The following is a 22,248-nucleotide window of genomic DNA, read 5'->3' as shown; positions in this document are numbered from 1 at the left end:
AAAATGTTATGCCTCTCCTAACACAATGTAAAAAAATGCATTTCTTCCTTTCACCTGAAATGTGATCATCCTCAATAGCAACAAAACAACTTGCAAATTCGTCTTTCCATCTTTGTCAAGGAATGTGAGGATTATCCTTACATTGAAGGAGTTTCTGAAGTGCATATTGCAAACCGATGAACAAGATATTAATTCAATTAAATAATTACAATAAATCTTGGTTATTAATACAGTGACGCTAATCACAATTGCAACAATACCAGCAACTCGTATTGAAGCAATAGCGCACATGCAAATATTAACAATAGTAAATATATAACAACAGAGAGTTTAGTGTCTGGAGTGCACTGAGATCCTTATCAAAATCAAGGTGCATGGGGCAGAAAATGATGGTGAGGGAAACAAGCTTTTTGAAAGCTTGCAACCTATATTATTAATAAACAGAGTGCTCTATAAATTTGGACATTACAGGTTTTTACTTTTTATTTATTTTGTAACCATTAAATCTCACATGTGCACTTCACAGTAAGGATGTGAAGGATTGTATGCAGGCCGTCATAAATCCTGTACCTTCAGAAGCGCGTGTATTGCTGATAACACACACACAAGTTGTGGTGTCAAAAGTATCAGTGAGCACATCATTCTAAGATGCCCACCTCTCTCATAGGAATCTTATCGATAGAGGTGCGGATTAATATGATGCTACTGCTCCTCCCACTGAATAAAAGGTTATAGGAGATAACGGTGGTGCTTTCACCTTACGCCACTGGGTGAAGAGTGGGATGTTGTTAGTGATCACCCCTCTCCATTCTCTCAACAACAGACGTGTTGGTTGCAGAAGGTAATAGGGCAGAGAATTCTGCCCTTAATGATTGGAGGCAGTCGAGTGAAACTGCGCTGAACAAAGACTTGCAGGGCCCCTGAAGACTTTTCTCTTGGAGACTGTGCTGCCTTTGCCACTGGGTGAATCAGGTGCTTAGGAGGCAGGGCCGGACTGGCCGTAGCGGGCAGCGGGCATTTCCCAGGTGGGCCACCGGGAAAGCGGCTGATTTTGGACCCCCTGGGGGGCGTTTTTGTTACCGGTACCCCTGCAGTGTTTTCCTCCAGCAGCCACCCCCCCCACCAAGCGTGGACGGCCCGACTCAATTGCCAGGGCCGGTTTGCGTTCCAAGTCCCATCCTGATAGGAGGTAAAGTTGTTCCTCCTTCATGATGTCAGTGGTGGAGCCGCTGTTTGTCCTGCAATTAATGTCTAATGATGGTGCCACAATTGGACTGACTTGCTACACAGAAGTAAGGTAGAGCACTTCCACAGGAAAGATTCTGCTGGAGTTTGTTTATCTAAAAACAGTGGCAGAGTGCAGTCTAGAGTACTTGTCGGCAGTTTGTAGTATTGACCATGAAATAAAGTAAGAAGTAACTCTGTTGCACAGATTCTGCTGGTAAATCAGAACTGTTTGTTAGGATGACAGGATGCCAGAATGTAGGGACTCAGTTTATCTACAATGTCAGTGCCTGTCAGCTCAATCCTGGCTAGCTCACAGTGCCTCACCTGAACTTCTAAGCTTCCTCTTTTTTTTAAATATTTATTAGAGAGTAACATGACATCACAATGAACATCCAAACAAAAAACAAAAAGAAATACTATAAAACATTTCATCTATGTCATTACTCACATTTTTTTTCCTTCTAATTTACCCCCGAGTCCCCCCAGTCCCACCCCCCCAGGGATCGCTAAGAAGATAGGCAAAAACAAAAAGCCATTAATGAGACAAGTTAATCACATTATATCACACTATATACAATATATACAGTATATACAATTAATCCGGGCTTGCCTCGTACTTCAATAATCATTAATTTGCACGATCCAACCAGTTAATTACGGGCTCCCATACTAATTCTCCCTCTCTACGAGCCCTTGGGCCTCTCCGCTTGAAAACCAAGAGCTCCCACTTCCCAACATTTAGGAATTTACTAAACCATTCATATTCTGTCGGGGGAGCAGGATCCAAACAAACTGTTTCTAAACATAATCTCAGCGAGGTATTGCAATATAAAATAACTTCCGCTCTGATATCGTCATATTCAAATCCACTACCCCCAGTATAACAGCCTGAGATGATAGTAGAATCATATATCCAAACACTTGCTCCAACCGTTGTTCAACTTTGTTTAACAATGGGGTCAAGCAGGGGCAGGAAAAAAACATATGGATACTGTCAACCGCGTACTCCCCACACCTAGGACAGTTAAATCCCGTAATCCCACCTCATTATTGTATACGATGTGGGGTTATATACAGATTAAACCAAGTTTTAAAACATTGGACTTGGAGGTTAGCAGATATAATAACAGTATGGCTAAAACGTAATGAATCTTCACATACCTCTTGCCCAGCATGTAATCCAATCTGCCAGTGGCTAAAATGTTTAGGTAGCTCATCGCTCTTCTTTTCATTTAGCATTGTATAGATCATAGATATAGTGGAATGCCCCCCCCTCCCCTTCCCCCCCTAATAGCCTCAACTAATGGAATAAAGGTCCAGCTAACAATTTTCCTAGAAAGGAAATCACGAATCTGTAAGAACTTTAAAAAATCCCGATTATTAATACCAAATTTCAGCCTTATGTATTCAAAAGTCTGTACCCCCTTATCTGAGACCATATCCCCTAACATAGTAACTCCATGTTTAGTCCATTCTCTAAAATACCCATCTGCAAAAATTACTGGCAAAAGAGTATTTCCTATTACCGGAGTATAAATATGTATTCTTCCTATATTATATAGTTTCCGCACGGGTGTCCAAACTTTGAAGGCTGCTACTAAAACCTTTAAACCTTACACGTTTAAAGTACGCAAAATCTATATGTCTGAATAATAACCCCTTCACCTCTTCCCCATAAATTAAACTATAAATTGATATCTCACGATCCTCTAGATCCACACAATCCAGTAATATAGCAATATGCCTCAGCGTGATTGCCCAGTAATAAAGCTGGAAGTTTGGTAGAGACCAGCCCCCCCTCTCTCTGGGTAGCATCATGAACTTGAGGGCTCGTCTAGGTCGTTTACCAGCCCAGACAAACCAAGAAATTATACGTTCTAGTTTTTTAAACCAAACTTGTTCAAATAATACAAGAATAGCTCTAAAAAGGTACAGAATCTTTGGTAAAAAATCATTTTGACGACATTACTTCTACCCATCAGTGTTAGCTAGAGGTTATTAATCTTACTTAGATCCTTTTCCATCTTACATTACAATGGTTTAAAGTTAATCTCCACGCTTTCCTCTGAGATAGAGCTTATCACTATTCCTAGATATTTTGCCTTATCAGTGACCCGAGAATCAAGCAGCGAGATTTTATCATTACAAATGATTTGGGTCTTAGAGTCGTTCAAATGATATCCTGACAGCTTACCGAACTGTGAAGTAAAATTTAGAATTTCTGGCAATGCAAGCTGAGGAGAATCTGTCAAGATGGCAAGGTCATCCGCTTAGCCCAATATTTTAGTATCCCCACCCCTGGACCTCACCGCCCGGATCATATCATTCAAAATAAATTTTCTAATTAGGGGATCTATATAAATTGCAAACAATAAAGGGGAACAGGGGCAGCCCTACCGTTATACTCGTCTGAATCCCCATAACAGAGATTTGGGCCATTGGTTGCTTATACATGCTCTGAATCGCTCTTATGATTCTATCCCCAAGACCGTAATGCCTCAATACGGTCCATAAAAAAGGCCAGGAGACCCTATCAAAGGTTTTTTCCGCATCTAGCAGAATTAAGGCCATAGGGTCTCCTGAAACCTTAGAAAATTAAACAGCGCGATTGTGCGACGAATATGATCTGTTGTTTCGCGCCCAGGCACAAAGCCGTGTTGCTGAACAGAGACAAGCTTCTTTATCACCCCCGAAATCCTATTTACAAGGATCTTGGCATATATTTTAATATCACTATTAATAAGCGTGATTGGGCGATATGAACCCATATCGGATTGACTTTTGTCTTTTTTTTAAAAAGTTATAATTCGGGCTCCTCGCCGAGACTCAGGGGGGGCCTCCCCATCCTGAACTCTACGAAACAGTTCTAACATAACCGGAGTGAGCTGAGGCCGGAATACCCTATAGAATTCCCCCGGCAGAAAATCTGGGACAACCGCTTTGCCCCTCGGGAGAGAATCTATGGCCTGCCAGAGCTCCTCAATGCTGATTTCAGCATCCAGTGAGTCTCGGTCTTCTGAGGACAGCGTATCCACCCCAATCCCCTTCAGTAATCCAGAATTTCCGCCTGAAGTACATCATTATCACAAATGTCTTCACTATACAGTTTTTGATAGAACTTCTGGAAGGCAAGAGCAATGGCCCTCTCATCAGACACAGGACCAACTTCCGGATCCTGAATATTTTTAATGCGTGAAGCAGTCTCTCTTTCCCTGATTCTTGCGGCGAGCATGTGCCCTGCTCTTTCACTATTCTCAAACATTTTGGATCTCCAAGCAATAAATTTGCTAGCTGCTTTAGCCTGTGAGAGTTCGGTTATAGATGATTTAGCTATAACAATCTGTGTTTGGGCTGCATCACTATCCCCTCCTATCCGTATCAAGCGAGACAAGTTCAGCTCTGCCTCTTTCAATTCTGTACATAATCTCTGTAAGTTGGTCTTTTCCTTCTTTTGGGCTTCCCATCCATACAGTGTTGTTTCACCCCTTATCCCCGCCTTTAGGGTATCCCAGACGTTCTGAATGCCAGTGCTACGTATATTTTCATCTAAAAACCTTATGTTCCAGGGGGACATGGAATCCACATACTCCCTCTCGCTAAGCAGCCTACGATTAAACGTTCAAGCATCAGTTTTAATCTTACACAATTGTGTATTCACCTCCAGCAAAAGCGGATTATGATCCGACATTACTCGCGGAAATCTTATAATGCTGGAGCCTTGAGTAAGAGCAGGTGAAATAAAAAAATAATCAAGCCTGGAACAGATTTTATGTGGTGCTGGAAAAATAGTATATCCTGGATCATCCCGATTAAAAAAAAAAAAAGCCCATGCATGCGTTAGCCCATGTAATTCTATCAAATGATGTAAAGCTCTTTAGACTTTTGGTTTTCTCCCGTATATGTATTCCCTGATTGGTTCATGAGTCCACACTCCATATTGATATTTAAATCCCCGCAGATTATAAACGGGGATGGCCACCCAACCAACTCCAGACTCAGCCATTTATATAGTTCTGGGTCGTCAAGTACTGGACCATATATGGCACAAAGTGTAATATTTTTGCCCTGGAAATTGCCGTGCACAATTACCCAGCGGCCCAACCTATCAGCAGAAGAACGGGATATATTTACCTTCCCCCATCTTGTTAAGATAGCAACTCCTTTAGTCTTGGCCTCAAGTTTTGTCCAATATTTTAGCTGAAACCCCTCAAATTCCAACAATTTATGGCGACTGGCTTCGATATGCGTTTCTTGAAGGCAGAGAACATCTGCCCGCAAGAATCGCAGATCTTCTCTTACACGGCGCCGTTTAGTTGGATCATTAAGCCCACATATGTTTATGGAAGCTATTCTAATATTAGCCATACCTCAGAAAAAAAAATATTCCAACAAATAGACACAGCCAGCCCTTTGCATTAATTCAAATTTAGTCATAAATCCATACCTCAAATCCTACCCTTAGCCCTTCCCATGGCGAATCCCCCTCCCCCCTTTATCCCCCACCCCCAAACACAGGCAAAATAGGTCCTCGGACCCATGTGATGCCTCCCACTTCCCGAGTGTCCCCTGGTCACTCCCTGTCTAGACATCCTCAATTGTAGAAGCGAACGAGGGTACCCACATAAGAAATCTAACTAAATCCCTGAAAAATCTAAAGGAGGGAAAAAGAAGACAGAAAAACATAAGCCACCAATGTGTATACATCTCAGTATTTTTCCCCCCCCCCTCCCCCTTAATTATGTCTATTCAGTCCCTATCAAGCACTGGATCTGCTTAAATCAACTTTTGCACAGAAAATCCTTCAGCCAATTAGCCATCGGGAAGTTCTTTCAAATATTCTTCGGCCTGAATTTCAGACGAAAAAACCCGAGACTTGTCCCGATAGATGATTTTTAACCGTGCGGGGTTCATTAAAAACACCTCACACCCCTTCTTTTGAAAGGGAGTAATCAACGAGCGGAGTCGCCACCCCCGTTCCACAGTTGCGTGGCAAAAATCCGGGCGCACAAAAAAAGTATGGCCTTCGGCAGTTCTTTTGGCGTCAGGACGGGCTTTTTCAAAGATAGCTTGTTTCAGTAAAAAATTACCGAAAAAGATCAGGATGGCCCTCGGCTTTGCTTCCGAGCCGGGGTTCTTTTTTTGCATAAGAGAAAAGCGGTGGACTCTCTGTATCTCCGTATCCCATGACCAATGAGTGAGCTCCGGAAATGCTGCTTGAAACAGCTTTAAGACAAAGCCTCTGATATCCTGACCCTCCACATTCTCTTCAATTCCTAATAGTCGGAGGTTATTCCTTCGAAGCCTATTTTTGGAGTCTTCCAGCTTCCACATTATGTCAACCAGTCTATCATCATTGGCCGTTGTTTTGGTCTCAGTCTTCTGTAGCCCTGTCTCAAGCTCAACAATCCTCTCCTCAAGTGCAGCCGTCCTGGCGATGACCTCGGAGCATGCTTTGGTATTTTTCCGAATAGCCCCCTGGATCTTCATTGTACCTAGCTGGGCCCTCTTATGCTCCTGCCGAGCCTCGCTCCTAATTGATTTCAACATGGCATATATCAGAGTGTTAGACGGGGGTGAGTTCGGCTCTTTATGTTCTTTTTCTTTTCCATGGGCCCTAGACCCCCCTGACCCTGTAAGACTAATAGCAGCGTGAGCATAGTCCCACTGAAGGTTATTACTGGCTTCGGAGCCATCACTATCCCCGTCCCTTTGGCTCTGAGCAGGCGCCAGCTTTGATTTATTATAGCGGAGTGTAGCCTTTTTAGATGTAACCGCTGTGTTTGGGGGGCTACGGCTCTCCTCGTCCGATGTCAAATCTCCACTGATGGAGTCCCCTGTGGACTCTTCAGCCACCGAAAAGAAGCTATCCCCATCTAGAACCTCCGGCAGGCAGCCATCGTTCACTTCCGACTTTTCCCCAGCGGGAGTTTGGAAAATACAATAAGCCTCCTGCTCCAGCAACTGTCTCTGAGGGGAGCTCACAACCGCTGCATTTTTAGAACCCTCGAGCCCCTCGCCATCACTTATTTCGGGAGATACAGTGTTTGCAGGTAAAAATAATGGAATTACTTCTTCCTGGTCTCCAGCATTTTTTTCGCCTCCATCTCCATTCTTAACTTTCTTTGGAACTATTTCCCCATAATCACTGCAAGTGTCTTTACTAATAGTAGATGTATCCGCTGGAGAGGTTACTACTACCAAAGGAGCCTGTGTCTCATTTTTACCCGGGGTGGCTTTTCCAGCAAACATTTCAGGAACTATTAAAACTTTCCCCCCTCCAATGCTGTCCCCCGAACTGGCCACAGTCCGCAATAGTCCTGGATCCTTAACTCTGGGCACATCGCTGGGCGGGAGCTTCTCCACGGCATTATCCGCTGATTTTTCTACTTGCCTCCCTTTAGCCAGCCCAACCTTTTTGCCACTCACCATCATTGTTTTCACAGCCGGCTTCTCGGGTCTCCCCGCTTTCTCTGTTTTTTCCGCTTTTTCAGCTGCAGTCAGATTTTTCCTCATGCCAACACCAGCCGCAGATAATTCTCCCAGCATTTTACCAGCAGCGGCAGGAGCATTCCCGTTCTTTGGAGGAGGCATCACACCAAGTGCAGCCGTCTCGTTGATTGCTTTCTCCGCGAGCCATACCCGCCAGGCTCCCAGGTGTGCACGGCTCCGAAGGGCAGAGGTTACCAGCCGCACTGACCGCAGCCAGAGATGCCCTGTATCGTAGTCGGCCAGCATAGGGTTTTTTTTCTCCGCAACCTCCTGTTGTTCAGACCCAGAGGGTTAGATCAGGACTACAGATCTCAATGACCGGTAAGGCCCTCGTTCCGCTTCGGCAAGCTATCCATTCCTGGGACACCAGACAGGGAGTGACACTCGCTCGGGTCAAGCGGCTGCCATCTTGCCTTCAAGCCGCCTTTTGCCTTCCGAACTCCTAACCTTCCTAGAGTAACAGGTGATTTCGGCAACCTCTAACATGACCCTCTAGTCCTCAAGGGAACCATGGAAACAGATAATTTCCTTTTGTTACTCAGAGACTCACTCATGAATGCCATTGGTAAACATAAGAAAGACACAAAGAAAGTTTACAAATACATTTATTGAAACTATCATAGTCTATAATGACGCAAATGTGCTGCCATCATTATGCGGATGCAACTAAATAAATTAATTACTATTACTGAGTAGGTGTATAGGACAAACATCCCAACCATGGCACATTATAAATCTGACTAGGTCCACCCTTACTCTGTGAGCACAGGGATATACCTGTGATCTCTGGGATTGGCCTCGGACCCCATACCTGGTTTATGTAAGGCGGTGGTCCGAGTCATGAGTGTTTACTCAGGGCTGCAATTCGGGTACTGCTACCGCTCCAGAACAGTTCTCTCTGCCGCAATTCGCCTCTCTAGCCCACATGGTGACGGAACACAGTTTATAAGATAAAAACTATTGTGCCCAAGATGCAGCTGTGTTGACCGTGTTATGTCTAAAACGTTAGGAGTTGTTGCTGAACAATCAGAGAAAACAGTACACTATGTTGTTATGTATTCCAAGCAACCTTGTACAAAATGTATAGGCTAAATACCAAGAAGAGTCCCTGAATAACAAACGTGTACAGGTAGCAGACGTAACCTAAAAACGTCTTAGAAAAACTTAGGGGGAACCAAAGTGGGCCCGGAAGAGAAATCACTACAACTCATTATTCAGAATAATCTTAACATAACATCACAAGCTACTGACACCCCTCAACTGTCATAACTGACAATGTGAAATATAGAGGATCGAGGGTTCTGCAGGAATGCACCAGGGCATAGGAGCCAGGGGGCGAAAGGTGATACTAAAAGGAGGGAGAGGGGTAAATATAAAGTGAGATGCAATGAAAACCTTGTTCAGTAGAATACAGTTGTGTTTGCTGAAACTATCTGTTCAACTGCATTTTCTGTTGCTCAATTTCTTACAGTTAGTAAGAGGTTAAGGACTCCATTTTTATTTTTGAGTTTTAGAGATACCTAAAATGTTTTAGCACTGTTGCTGAAAATTCAGAACCATAGTGGTGGTTTCCATGTGAAGGTACTTCTACATTCATTAGTACTTTGACTTGTGTCTTGCATTGACACACAGAGAAGTGTGGCTCACTGTTAAGAGCGGCAGACTCTGAAGCAGAGATCGGGCTGGGACCAGGGTTCAAGTCCTGACGCGGCAGGGTCTTGGGCTCAATGTCTGCGGACTCGATAACTCTCGCCTCGACGCCTACTCTAATCATGGGTCCCACGCTGCAACTCTGGGCAATAGCTTGCTTAATCTCCACAATGGCCCCTACAACACTGGGATGCCTGGCTTCACCTTGGGGGTGCCCAGGAGGGGCATCTCACAGGGAGAGCCAGGAAGGGTTCCACAGCGTTATACAGCGCCGGGACGCCCCGTTGGGGTAGCTGTGCGCTTTACAAAATACACTACATTTACATTTACATTGCTCCGAAAGAGAGTAGTTGACACAGTGCGTATTCCACATGAAAGACAAAAAAATCTGTAAGTCCGTTACCTTTTAGCGTTTCTCTTTGCTTCCCAAACTCCCCCATTTGTAGCCAATCCTTTCCTTTTTCACACAATCAGATTTCCAAACTCAGAATCCCTCCTCCCAGTTCCAGCCAGGCACACTTATCAGACCACACTCCTCAGGGGTTGGTGAAAGCAATGCATGACTGGGGTGCAAAAAACATGAATCTGGCTAGGAGAGCAGCATGTTGCTTGTGGCTCACCAACCTTATCACAAACTACGTATTGGGGACTTCTGTTTAGAGTAGTCGGTTCTGTGGTCCCTTTGCTGCTCAGGCCTATAAAATTCCTTTCAAATTCACCAAAACATTTCTCAATGTACACACTACCGGTTAGAGACTTTGCTGTTTAATCTGATGAGTAAACCCATTCACACAGCCCTGCTCTTTCCTAAACATATTTGTGATTAATATTGCCTACAAAGTTTCATTCATGGTCTTCCTCAATGCTTACACACTGCTTTCATAAATCCTTGACCCTCCCTTCTCTGGTAGATTACTTCCTTATTTTATTTATTTATTTATTTTATAGCATTTATAAGGCGCACAGCTACCCACAAAGGGTTTCCCGGCGCCGAAAATCAGCAAAGACACAAGGCACACCTGGAGAGAGAGCAGATCCTAAGGCAAAGATTATTGATCAAACAACCAGGTTTTCACGCTTTTTCTGAAACTCCTGTAGTTTTCTTCTTTGCGTATTTGGGTAGGCAGTGAATTCCACAGAGTTGGGCCCAAAAATGCAAAGGATCTTCCGCCCACTCTAGCCCGTTTAAACCTTGGTACCGCAAACTTTGCAGATGAAATTGAGCGAAGATTGCGGTTTGGAAGGTAAGGCTTGGCAAGGTCTTGAAGATATTTGGGGGCAGTCCCAGCTTTAATTTGGAACAAATAGCTCAGGGTTTTAAAACGGATCCGATTTTCGACCCTGAGCCAGTGCAGGTCTCTGAGATGTTTAGTGATCCTGGCATATCTGGGAATTCTACAAAGCAGTCTGGCCGCAGCATTCTGCACCAGCTGTAGACGTCTTACTACTGCTTTATTTGCACCCAGGTACAGGATGTTACCGTAGTCAAGCCGAGATGTCACTAAGGCATTGACTACGGTCTTCTGGGTGGTCGATGGTAACATCCAGACAATTTTACGTAGCCATCTGAGGATAGTAAAACAGATGCCAGCTACTTTGTTAGCTTGCTGCACCATAGATAAGCTGTCATCAATGATGACTCCCAAATTTCTGACTTGAGTGGCAGGGGTCGGGAGCTTGCCCAATGAAGTTACTGGTTACTGGTGTCCAATAAATTGTAGCTTGGGTACATGTGTGCAGCTTTACATAAGTCCTGAAATATAACGCAATAGAATATAACCGTCTTTGGTTGGATGAGCCCTAAAAGACTCACTGATTTCATCTACTCTTCCGTTAGCTTCACATTCTGAAAAGCTACCTTGGTGGGGATTGTAGGAAGGGGGAGGGGGATCTCTCACCACACCTATACCTCACCATACGCCCTACTCCTGGAACCCCTGGATAAATGCCTTCTTTTCACATCCTATACGTACACCTTCAATATTTCCGCTGAAATCATAGTAGAGCACCAGAATCTGTAAAGCATTCATGGGGGCCGACTGAATTCGAACTTTCAAGGACTCGTCCCCCTTGCCTGACTTCTAGATGGCCGACTCAGTGAGACCCCCGCGATGCTCTTTCCTCCCCTGGTCTATAATCATTGATCATCGTCTGGACCTCGACCAGCCTTCACCCAACCCTGTTCCCACCCACCCACCAGGACCTTTACTCTGCGAACATCCCTCGACAGCTGAGACCTAGCCATTTTGACTGATGCCCGGTGGAGCTACCTCACGTGCTAAAGGGGAGATGGACTTTGGATTCCCTCCTTGACCATCATCTACCTACCCAGCCGGACTTTGGGCAAACTGTCCTGCGTCTCTCCTGACCTTATCTCTCCACTCCCCCTCCCCCTTCTCTTACACCCCACCCCTCTCTGCTCTACTCTTACCCTCTTTCCAGCTACTGACCTTTGCCCTCACCTATCCTTGCCCTTAGTCCCCACCCTGTTTTTCTGTGAACTTTTCCCTCGCCACTTGAGACCTAGCTATTTTGACTGATGCCAGATGGAGTTACCTTGTTTAGCTAAAGGGGAGACGGTCCGTGGATTCCCTCCTTGGACATCACCTACCCAGTCGGTCTTTAGACAGACTTTCTTTCGTCTCTTCCCTCATCCTCCCTCTTCTCACCTCCCCTTTCCCCCCTCCAATATTTTTTTTTCTCTCCTCTCTCAATGTATTGCTTACTTTTTGACATAATGTGTAATTGTGATCATTTTCTGTTACATTGTGAACCTTAATGTAAAGCTCTCTGATACCTTCGGGTCTAGCCAGCGCTATATAAAACTCTTTAAATAAATAAATAAATATATCTCTAGTTGCACAATTGTGGATGCAATCTTATGCTTGGAATTATTTCTTTCTTTTCAAAGATCTACCCTCCCATTTTCTTTCCTCTGATAAATCCCTCACAGCCTGTACCACACCTTTGCTTTATTTGCAACATTTGGTAAAAATCCATCTTCTCCCACACATATTGCAGTTCACCCTCCATCCTGGTCACTGTCTGCACTTGCCGAATGTCTGGCTTGTAGAAAGGGAAAATAATCTTTCGTTACTACTCATTTTTTTTTTCATTTTCTTGCCTCGCTTTTGGATGAGATGTCACTGGGTCCTCCCCCTTTGTTTGCCTTTATCAAATGTTTTTTGTGCAATTCCCCTCTTCTTTTACACGTCCAAAACGTTTACACATTCGGAGGTGGATTCACTTATTTTCAGTGTCTAGTACAGCCTCCAACTTGGCGTCCCCTTTCAAATAAACGTCGTATTTTTTTTTCTTTACCTCCACATGAATTGATCCTAAAAATCTATCATACTTATCACCAAATGCGCGGGTTGCTGCAAAACCTACACAATGCTGTCAAAAACCTCGAGGAAAAATGTTCTCGTTTAAAAAATTCTTTAGTTTCATTCATTGCTTCACTGTTTCCTGCCTGATCTATGAAGCCAAGGAACCCTTGTACGCACTCTGCCTTCCAAACTGAAAAATATACGGGTAAGCACTAAATCATATGATAAAAAGATTTTGCTGGGAGAGTGCCACGAGCAGGTGGAGAAACCGTGTTTTTCTCCAGGAACCCCATTTTAATGCAGTTAACCAGTGTTCATCCAACAGTATAGTATGTAGGTGTCTGTACATTCAGAGTGTCTGGAGATTCCCTCTTTCTTTTTCCCTTTACCTGCACACAAAGTCTACCTCACATGCTCACACTCTACAACAAAATGATGTGCAATTTCAGATGTGAGTCCCAATGACGTGGAGACACAACTGATCTCACGCACACTATTGCCAGTAGATCGCTCCTTTTTTTTCTATTATAAAAAAGGTGAATCATAAGGAAGCCTCCTAATCCTGTTCAAATTCAGTGTTCCCCAGGAAACAATCACCACAGCAAGGTAGAAGGAGCTTATCGGGTAGCACCAAATTCCATATCACACTCTGTTGGCACGGAAGGTCCATGAAGGAGCTATGCTGTGTGCAGTGCTGCATGGTTTATTTATAAAGGTACTCTGAAAACATGTCAACCATAATCTCACTGCCCATGTCCCTTGAATGCAGGAGCTATGTTTTCCTTCCTATCAACAGTAGCTATAAGGCATACCAAGCATGTCATGAAGCATAGTCCCTGACACTGATGCACAGAGCGTCTTGTTAACAGCTGCTTACAGAAGGGAATTTAGTCTCTGGTCCGCCACTAGGATAAGCTAGCTGGTAATCTTGTTTATGCTCAATGTCTCTTGACTCATCTAACCAATGCACATCTGCTTGTTACGTCTCCTCTTCAGAGCAAGACTTGGGCCGCTTTCATCTTTTGTATACTAATTCATCAGTGCCATTTAATTATCCTAAAGAAATATACTCCTTGCTATGTTCTCAGTGGCGTAACGAAACTTGAGGGGGCCCCCCTGCAAAGCACATGGAGGGCCCCCCCCCCGTGGCGCGGCCCACCATGCCTCCCCGGCGGCGCGGCCCACCATTTTCCACTTTGCCCTACCACCCAGAAATCTAGCATATTTTGCTTTGAAACCTCCAACATTTAAATGAAATGCCTCTATATTGTCTTTCTGTAAGTTCTAGTGAGAAAGTGCATTTGTGGCTATCTAGCACCAACACAGATACCCTTATGCCATACTTCAAAGGTATCTGCGTTACAAGCGGAAGTGTTTTTAAGCAGGAAGGGATACCGCCCTGCACACAAAAAATCCAAAGAAGCATTTTCCGCTTACATGCATAATGCAGAATGCATTGCACATAAAAGCAGGAAGTAACAAGGACAAATAAACATATTTCTCCTCGTTACGCATCTCTGTGGTAAACGTCCCTAATTCAAGCAAATTCTAGCCTTAGAAAATCTTTATCAATCTGGAATTATGTGAAATCCATGGGTGGATACATGGGAACGCCCATGGTCCACCCATGGAGAACGTACCAATCGGAAATGTAACATAACGCTGCACAAGCTGCTGTGTTGCACTACATTTCCTTACATAGCCGCGCATGGCCACGTAAATCAAGCCTTGCATGGGTTCGTAAATCACAAATAAGTCTCCGCTTTGCCTTGCGTTATGCAAGAGGGAGACATAACCTTTATTAAATATGGCCATAATGTTTATCCAACAATGCATCAGGTTAACTAGAAGATTAACAAGGCTGATACTATTATGTAGGTTAATAAAACTCCAGTGTTAAATGTAATCTTTTTATACCATTCATCATGTGAACACACCATAAACTGCTTCCAATTTGTTTTGTTTGTTTAACATATAACAGTCTCTGGTTTTCCCACTCGAAAATTACCTTATTTGTCAATTGGAAAAAAACATAAAGCGTGCTGTTTTTTTCCAGTTGTTTAAGGCCTTGGCCAAAAGCATTCCTTTTGTATTTCAGCTAAGCATTTCGTAAGCCTGAAGCGAGGCAAACATGCAAAGGAATTTCCCACTGCTGAACCTGAATTCTGCTAATGAGCGCTAAGGTTACAAAATCAATCGTTCTTTAAAATGTCAGCAAGCTTTGGCTTGGGCAATACTTAGTACAGGACACGTCATGACGTCACGATAAGTTGTAAAACTGGCAAGCCGATCTCGTGGATCTGATTCAGAATAGGATGACTGTAAAAACAACGAATGCAGTGAAAATCCAAACTGACCTTTTAAATTAACATCCCACGTGATCTGAGTCAGTTGAAAAGCGGTAACGCTACCAAAAAAAGTGAAACATTCCAACGGCTACGGGCTTTGGGCCATTTGGGCTGAAAGGGCTTCAGCCTCCTCCCCCACAGGTGGATGGTCTGGGCCGGGACTGCTGCAGGGTAATGCAGTTGTATGCGAAGAACTGAAGCAACCCTTCCAAAGCCGTTCTGCACACAAACATTAACAGGCAAGCTTCTGTGGTCATTTTTTTCCTTTATTAATTTACCTGCGTCTTCTGTCAGGGCCTTTCTGGGCCTAATCGCGGCCGCCGTTACATAACAGCGACGCTGCGACGTATAGCGTATTTATTTAATCTGAATACGACAATGACTCCCATTTACGCATTCGGCCATGACCGGGCCGGCCCTCTATGCCTCCAAGTCCACGGCCGCCATTTCCCCTTTGTAAGATAAATAACTTGACACTTGTACATTTTTTGTGTGCAAATGCATGCAATTCGGAGGTGACAGATGGGCATGGCAAGAGGACCCCCCCCTGGAGCCTGGAAGCAGCAGCAGCCGCCCCGCCCGAGCCCCGGTGACGGACTTACTTCGAGTTCGCCGGTTCGGTTCGGTTCGGAGACTGCCTGCCAGCAGCGCTGCCTGCAGCCTGGCCTGCGCCTGCCCTGAGTAGTCACACACTTGAGTGAGTCCTGATGGGCCTGGATTTTCGCTTTTTGTCTTCTTCTTCGAAGTTCGACTAATTGGACTTCGAATCGGTTGTTCTTCTCTGTCTTTCTTCTCTTCTGACTTCACCAATTAATCACACTATGGATAATGGCTGCCGCTGGCTATGCGACGTGCGTGCGCGCCCCGCCCTGCCCCTGGGCCCTGGCCACACCTCACACCTGAGCCACTGCTTATTGGGCCGCCCGACAGTGTTTTACCCCTGGGCCCGGCGCCGGATGCCTGGTATTGGTCATCACACACCAGCAGCCCGCCCCCCCACACGGCACGCGCATACGCAGCGGCGGAACCAGGAGGAATGGAAATGAAAGGAAAGTCGAGTCCCTCCCTGTCCGCCTGCCACCATTTCATAGATTCATATTCTCACCACCACCAGTGGCGGGCGGCCGGCGCGGGTCAACGGCCAAGTCTGACAGTCTGACTGTGCACAAGTAAATATTTAATGCATGCATTGTTTGGTGCATTACCAGGCAGCCACACTCACTCTCACTCCTCCACTCCTCCCCGACTTCGTTCACTTGTGTTGCAGTGCTCGGCCCCGGGCCCGGGCCGGCCCGCACACGGTGCATGCACACACACACAGCAGCATATCAGATGATTCAGAGAGTCTAAGACTCGGGACGGCCCGGGCCCCGCCATTTTGAAGACTTCTTCACTCCCACTGTCCCCGGCCGGGGCCCCGCAGTCCCGCACCATTTTCAAACACTCGCTCGCAGCAGGGGCCCGCCGGGGGGGCCCCGGCCGCCCCCCCCCCCCCCCATTTCAAATGTCGCACTTCACTTCTGTGTCTGTCGGCCCTGGGCCTGCGCAACATTTTAAAGCCACCACAGCACACGACGTGAGTGAGGAGGGGGGCCCGGCCGGGGGCCCCCAGGAGCAGGGGGCCCCCCCGCACTGCGGGGGTTGCGGGGGCCTGTGTTACGCCAGTGTATGTTCTGTTTTCTTTGATATGTTTGATTTTTATTTCATATTTGTTTGGCAAAATGAATTTTATTATAATGTACATTTTACAGTTCCTTTTCGTTCTCACCCTTGCAGTTCCTTGCACGCTAACTCTGAACCAGGACGGGACAGTATGGGTGACATTAAACAACCCAATTCGGGCACTGACACTGGGGCAGGTGAGTCTGTGCAATTGGATTTTTTCCCAGTGCTGGCAACAGTTGTACTTTTGCGTATTCTTTGATATGTTTGGCATTTATTTGCTACTTAAAACTTTCAATGGAACAGCCATGGGATGGCACACATTTGGAGAGTTTGACGTGTCGCCTGCACTCAGTGTCTCAGAATTATATTGGGAAGCAGAACAGCACAAAGTGTGAGAATACACCTACATTCTGTAATTTTGCTCCACTGGACATAATGGTGGCTTTTTGGTCATCTCCTATATTTGACTCGCATCCAGACCATTTAATCAAATTTTATTACGCCTATTGCATCCGAACACTTAAAGAATATTTCCTCACTCCCTCCACAGGTAATCTTCTATTGGTTGATATTAAACTGATGAGGCCAAACCGATATTTATTAAAGAGTTTGAGTGAGACCCAGTCGCACTCAAAGTAAAATCTTTCAAAACTCTTTTTCACCTCTCTCAGTTCTCTTCTGGTGTAGTTCTGATAAATTGTTCTCTGGCCGTTTTCCAGGACAAGCCTTAGGATTCACACAGGATGAGGAAGTCAGGCTAACTGATCCTTAGGGGCAATAACAACACTTCGTCTATTTTGGCACCCTGAGTACTCCCAAGTTCGCCCTATAGCTGCCACAGAAAAGGTGCATCAAAATGCCATGTGCAGCTCTGGAAAGTTGGTCACCCTCTGCAACAAACAATGCCAGCGTAGGAAAAAAGACCAAGGACTAACATAGTCTTCAGAATTTCCCAGTGTCAGAAGCCATGCCTTCCACCCCTGCCCCCTCCCCACACTAGCAATGTCTGAAGATATATATACACAAAGTCACACTTACACCCCGCTCCCCAGCACACACCCTAGATACCCTAAAAGAAACGTAAGTCACTTCCTTCTTTATACTTTATTTCCAGGTATGTTTCTGTGGCTATTTGGGATACCTTTGTTTGGTCCAATGCAGGATACAGGTTTTTGTCTTGTGGATGCCATTTCTCCACACTTTACGTTGAAGCTTTACATTAAATATGAAGACGCACAGAACGGAATCGCCTTACTATCATACTAAGGCAGCCTTCTGTTGCCCACTTGTATGATTTCAGACATTCTACATGAGTAAGGAGAGCGGTCAGGGAAAATCCCAGATATACAAATAGTTTTCACAATTTGGGTGGTATTCGAATACCAAATAAGCAATGCTCTGTTTACTGGGGGAGATTTCCCTGCGATGTACAAGTAGTTTTCAAAAGCTGGAGTGGTATTAGAAATACTAAAGAAGCACAATAAAAACATTTAAGCAACAGGAAGTCATGATTGTACCGTGAGGAAGGGCGCTTATATCTTAGCCTTCGACTGGCTGACATCCTGTTAGATAGTCAACATAGGGTGGACATGCCCATTCAGAGCTCATTCTAAAAATCTCTCAGTAACAACATCACAAGGGAGTAGGTGCCTGTCCGCCAAATAAGTCTGTGCCATGTCAGCAGAATACTGAGTGCAGCTCCATTCCAAGGGAAGCCCCTCGCCCAGTTTAAAAGAATGACTGTCTGCTCCTTTCTCGTACTCCCTCTCTCTTTTGTCTTTCCAGCTTCTCAGGCTGATACAGGTGAATACATGAGAAACTTGTTGGGGCACTCAATCAATCATTTGTAAAGCGCACTACATACCCACGAGGGTCTCAAGGCTCTGGGGGGAGGGTGGGGCGCTATTGATCGAACAGCCAGGTCTTGAGTATCCTTCTGAAGGTCAGCAGGTCTTGGGTCTGTTGTAGGCTCAGTGGGAGGGTGTTCCTTGTCTTGGTGGCGAGATGGGAGAAGGATCTCCCACCGGTGGTTGTTCTTCGGATGCGCGGGACGGTGGCGAGTGAGAGGTCGGCGGAGCGTAGCTGGCAGTTGGGGATGTAGAAGGAGAGCCGTCTGTTGAGGTAGGCTGCGCCGGTCTTGTAGAGTGCCTTGTGTGCGTGGGTGAGGAGCTTGAAGGATATCCTCTTGTTGACGTGGAGCCAGTGCAGGTTTCTCCAGTGGGAGGTGATGTGGCCGTGGCGTGGTACGTCGAGGGTCAGTCGTGACGAGGCGTTTTGGATGCGTTGTAGTCGTTTGATGAGCTTGGTCAGGGCTCCCGCGTAGAGGGTGTTTACGTAGTCGAGTCTGCTGCTGACGAGGGCCTGGGTGACTGTCTTTCTTGTATCTGTCGGGATCCATCTGTAGATCTTGCGGAGCATGCGGAGGGTGTTGAAGCAGGAGGAGGAGACGGCGTTGACTTGCTTGGTCATTGAGAGCGTTGAGTCGAGGATGATTCCCAGGTTGCATGAGTGGTCGGTGGGTGTTGGGGCTGCCCCCAGTGCCGTCGGCCACCAGGAGTCGTCCCAGGCTGAAGGGTTGGAGCCGAGGATGAGGACCTCCGTCTTGTCCGAGCTGAGCTTCAGACGGCTGATTTTCATCCAGACGGCGACGGCCTTCATTCCTTCGTGGAGGTTGGCTTTGGCGGTGATGGGGTCCTTGGTGAGGGAGTGGATCAGCTCAGTGTCGTCGGTGTAGGAGATTATGTTGAGGTCGTGCTGTCGGGCTACATGTGCGAGCGGGGCCATGTAAATGTTGAACAGCGTCGGGCTGAGGGAGGATCCCTGGGGTACGCCGCAGATGATCTTGGAGGCTTTGGAACGGAATGGGGGGAGGCAGACGCTCTGGGTTCTGCCGGAGAGGAAGGAGGTGGTTCATTCCAGAGCCTTGTCTCGGATCCCTGCGGCGTGCGGGTAGTGTGCGGTGGCAGACGGTGTCGAAGGCGGCAGAGAGGTCTAGGAGGATGAATGCTGCGGTATTGCCGTTGTCCAGCAGGGTCCTGATGTCATCGGTAGCGGCAATGAGGGCAGTCTCGGTGCTGTGGTTTCTGCAGGAACCCTGACTGGGAAGGGTCCAGGATTCTGTTTTCTTCGAGGTATAGGATTAGCTGTCTGTTGATGGTTTTCTCGATGACCTTAGCCGGGAAGGGGAGCAGAGAGATGGGCCGGAAATTCTTGAGGTCTCTTGTGTCTGCCTTAGGTTTTTTAGTAGGGTGTTTATCTCGGCATGTTTCCAGATCCTGGGAAGGTCGCGGTCTCGAGGGAGAAATTGATGACGTTGCGCAGGTGGGGTGCGATGGAGCTGCTTGCTCTGTTGAAGACGTTGAGTGAGAATGGGTCTGACTAAGAGTTGGAGTGGATTGTGCGCATGGTCTTGATTGTGTCATCGATGCTCACGCTGGCCCAGGCTAGCAGGGGGTCGTGGTCGATGGTATGCGGAGGGTCTGTTGTGTTGCTGCCTGTTGGGGCTTTCTGGGTGTTGAAGCTGTATTTCACTATCAGGACATGTAAGCCCACCAGTACATGCCATACCTTTCACATACACTGCACCCTGCCCATGGGAGTACCATGGGCCTACCTTGGGGGGAGGGTGGGTGGTTTTACGTGTCGTAAAAGGGAAGGTTAGGGCGTTGCAAGTGGGTGCACTTGCCAGTTCGACAATGGCAGTTTAAAACTGCACTCACAGACACTACAAAGGCAGGTCTGAGAATTGTTTACAGGGGTACTCGTGTGGGTGGCACAAACAGTGCTACAGGGCCATTATAGCATTTGAGTTACAGGTCCTGTCACCCTCAGTGCAGTTTACTAGGGACTTACCAGTAAATCAAATATGCAAATAATGGATAGCCAATCATAATTACAATTAAGGATGCTTGTTTCCTGTCCCGGCTTGGTAGTTCAGGCTAGACTGTTCCCATGAGGAAGAGGGTCAAGACTGATTTGCATATAGTCTAAACTGGGGGTGGCGTAGTGAGCAAAAGAACAATGGATTTAACCTAGATCTCTTGACTGGGGTGAATATTTGTTTCATTCAGCATTCCGTCCATTTGTTGCTGCAGCACTTTTCCCCCTAAGTGGGATGGGTATGCCGAGAGGTGGTTCCCTTGCTCGCTGGATACAAGCTAGCCTGGATGATGAGGGGTGTTACCCCCAAGCCGGACCCAGGATGCTTGTTTCCAGTCCAGGGAGGACCCAGCTTGGCAGTTCGGTCTGGACTGTTCCCATGAGGAACAGGGTCAAGACTGATTTGCATATGGCTGAGTCCAAACTGGTGTGGCGTAGTGAGCAAAAGAACAATGGATTTAACCCGGATCTCTTGACTGGTGGTGAATGTTTGATTCATTCAGCATTCCGTCCATCATTTGTTGCTGGAGCACACAGGCCCACTAGTAGCATTTACAGGCCCTGGGCACACATAGGGTACTTTTCTAGGGACATACAAGTTAATCAAATTTGCCAATCATGTAGAACCAATCAGAGTCACAATTTACACAGGGAGCACTTGCACTTTAGCACTGATCAGCAGTGGTAAAGTGCCTAGAGTACATAAACTAGCAAAGATGAAGTCCAGCATAACATCAAAAATACAGGAGGTAGAGGCTAAAAGACTGGGAAACCACACCAAGGATGCCAGGTCTAACAATCAATCATCCTGAAAAAACTTTTTTTATGACAGATCTTTCTTCTACGAAGCTGTAAACATTAATTTGCTCAAGACCTTCGAGAACAATAGAGTTTTTTCTAGTCCTTGATGTGAAGGACCCAAACAGATCTCTTGATAAATGTGTTTTCGACTTGGTGTTTTTAATAAACATTTTAATAAGATTGATGCATTCTGATGGACTACGTTACGTGGTCGTTCTGAAAAAAGTTTACATTTTCTACATTAAAGCCATTTAGCATACAGCTTAGGTTACAAGATACTGAACTGGTCTGTGTTTCGACATATGTAATGATTCAGTGAGCTTCATCAGTTACCTAAGCTAGACGACATATGTAATGATTCAGTGAGCTTCATCAGTTACCTAAGCTAGACGCAGAGACCCAGAGTGGATGATTATATCACCACCAAACAAGGAAAGGAAGTACTGTTGGTTTACTTTCAGGCAGGCAAATGACTCGCATGCAAATGTTAACTGCTGAAGCTGACAAAATGAACGTTTACATGGTTGATGGCACAGACAGTGTGTATGGGCTGCTAAGCTAAGATCTGCCGAAGGAGCTGTCAGGGTCTGGCTACAGATGTGCATGTCACCGAATGTGACTGATCCTGTCAAAGAATCTTTATTCGATTTAGTTAAAAATCATACAAAGAGAATAAAACATTTTTGTGCACAGGCAAAGTAAAACACAATTAAACAATTTCATATCGATCGAATTCATGTGACAAAATATTTAAGCTAAAAACAGTTAAAATGCAATTCATACGGGGGAATCTTATGATGTCTTGCGTGATCTTGATCTAGCCGCCGCCACTAAAAAATTTGCCATACAAAACGTGATGT

The 22,248-nt window shown here is 45.7% G+C and overlaps 1 protein-coding gene across 3 annotated transcripts in view; it reads left to right on the top strand.

Annotated features, from left to right (window-relative positions):
- Positions 1 to 22,248, top strand: part of TRMU (tRNA mitochondrial 2-thiouridylase) — a 314,142-nt gene that overhangs the window by 266,190 nt on the left and 25,704 nt on the right. For all 3 annotated transcript variants that reach the window (XM_078679799.1, XM_078679789.1, XM_078679808.1), the window contains one exon: positions 16,820 to 16,902. In XM_078679799.1, the coding sequence (XP_078535925.1) occupies positions 16,820 to 16,902 (83 nt within the window). The remainder of the gene's footprint in view (positions 1 to 16,819; positions 16,903 to 22,248) is intronic.

Source organism: Lissotriton helveticus, chromosome 1_1 (assembly GCF_964261635.1).
Source record: "Lissotriton helveticus chromosome 1_1, aLisHel1.1, whole genome shotgun sequence".
Taxonomy (NCBI): Eukaryota; Metazoa; Chordata; class Amphibia; order Caudata; family Salamandridae; genus Lissotriton; species Lissotriton helveticus.
Note: the sequence above shows the minus strand (reverse complement) of the source record. Positions and strands in the feature narration are given on the sequence as shown.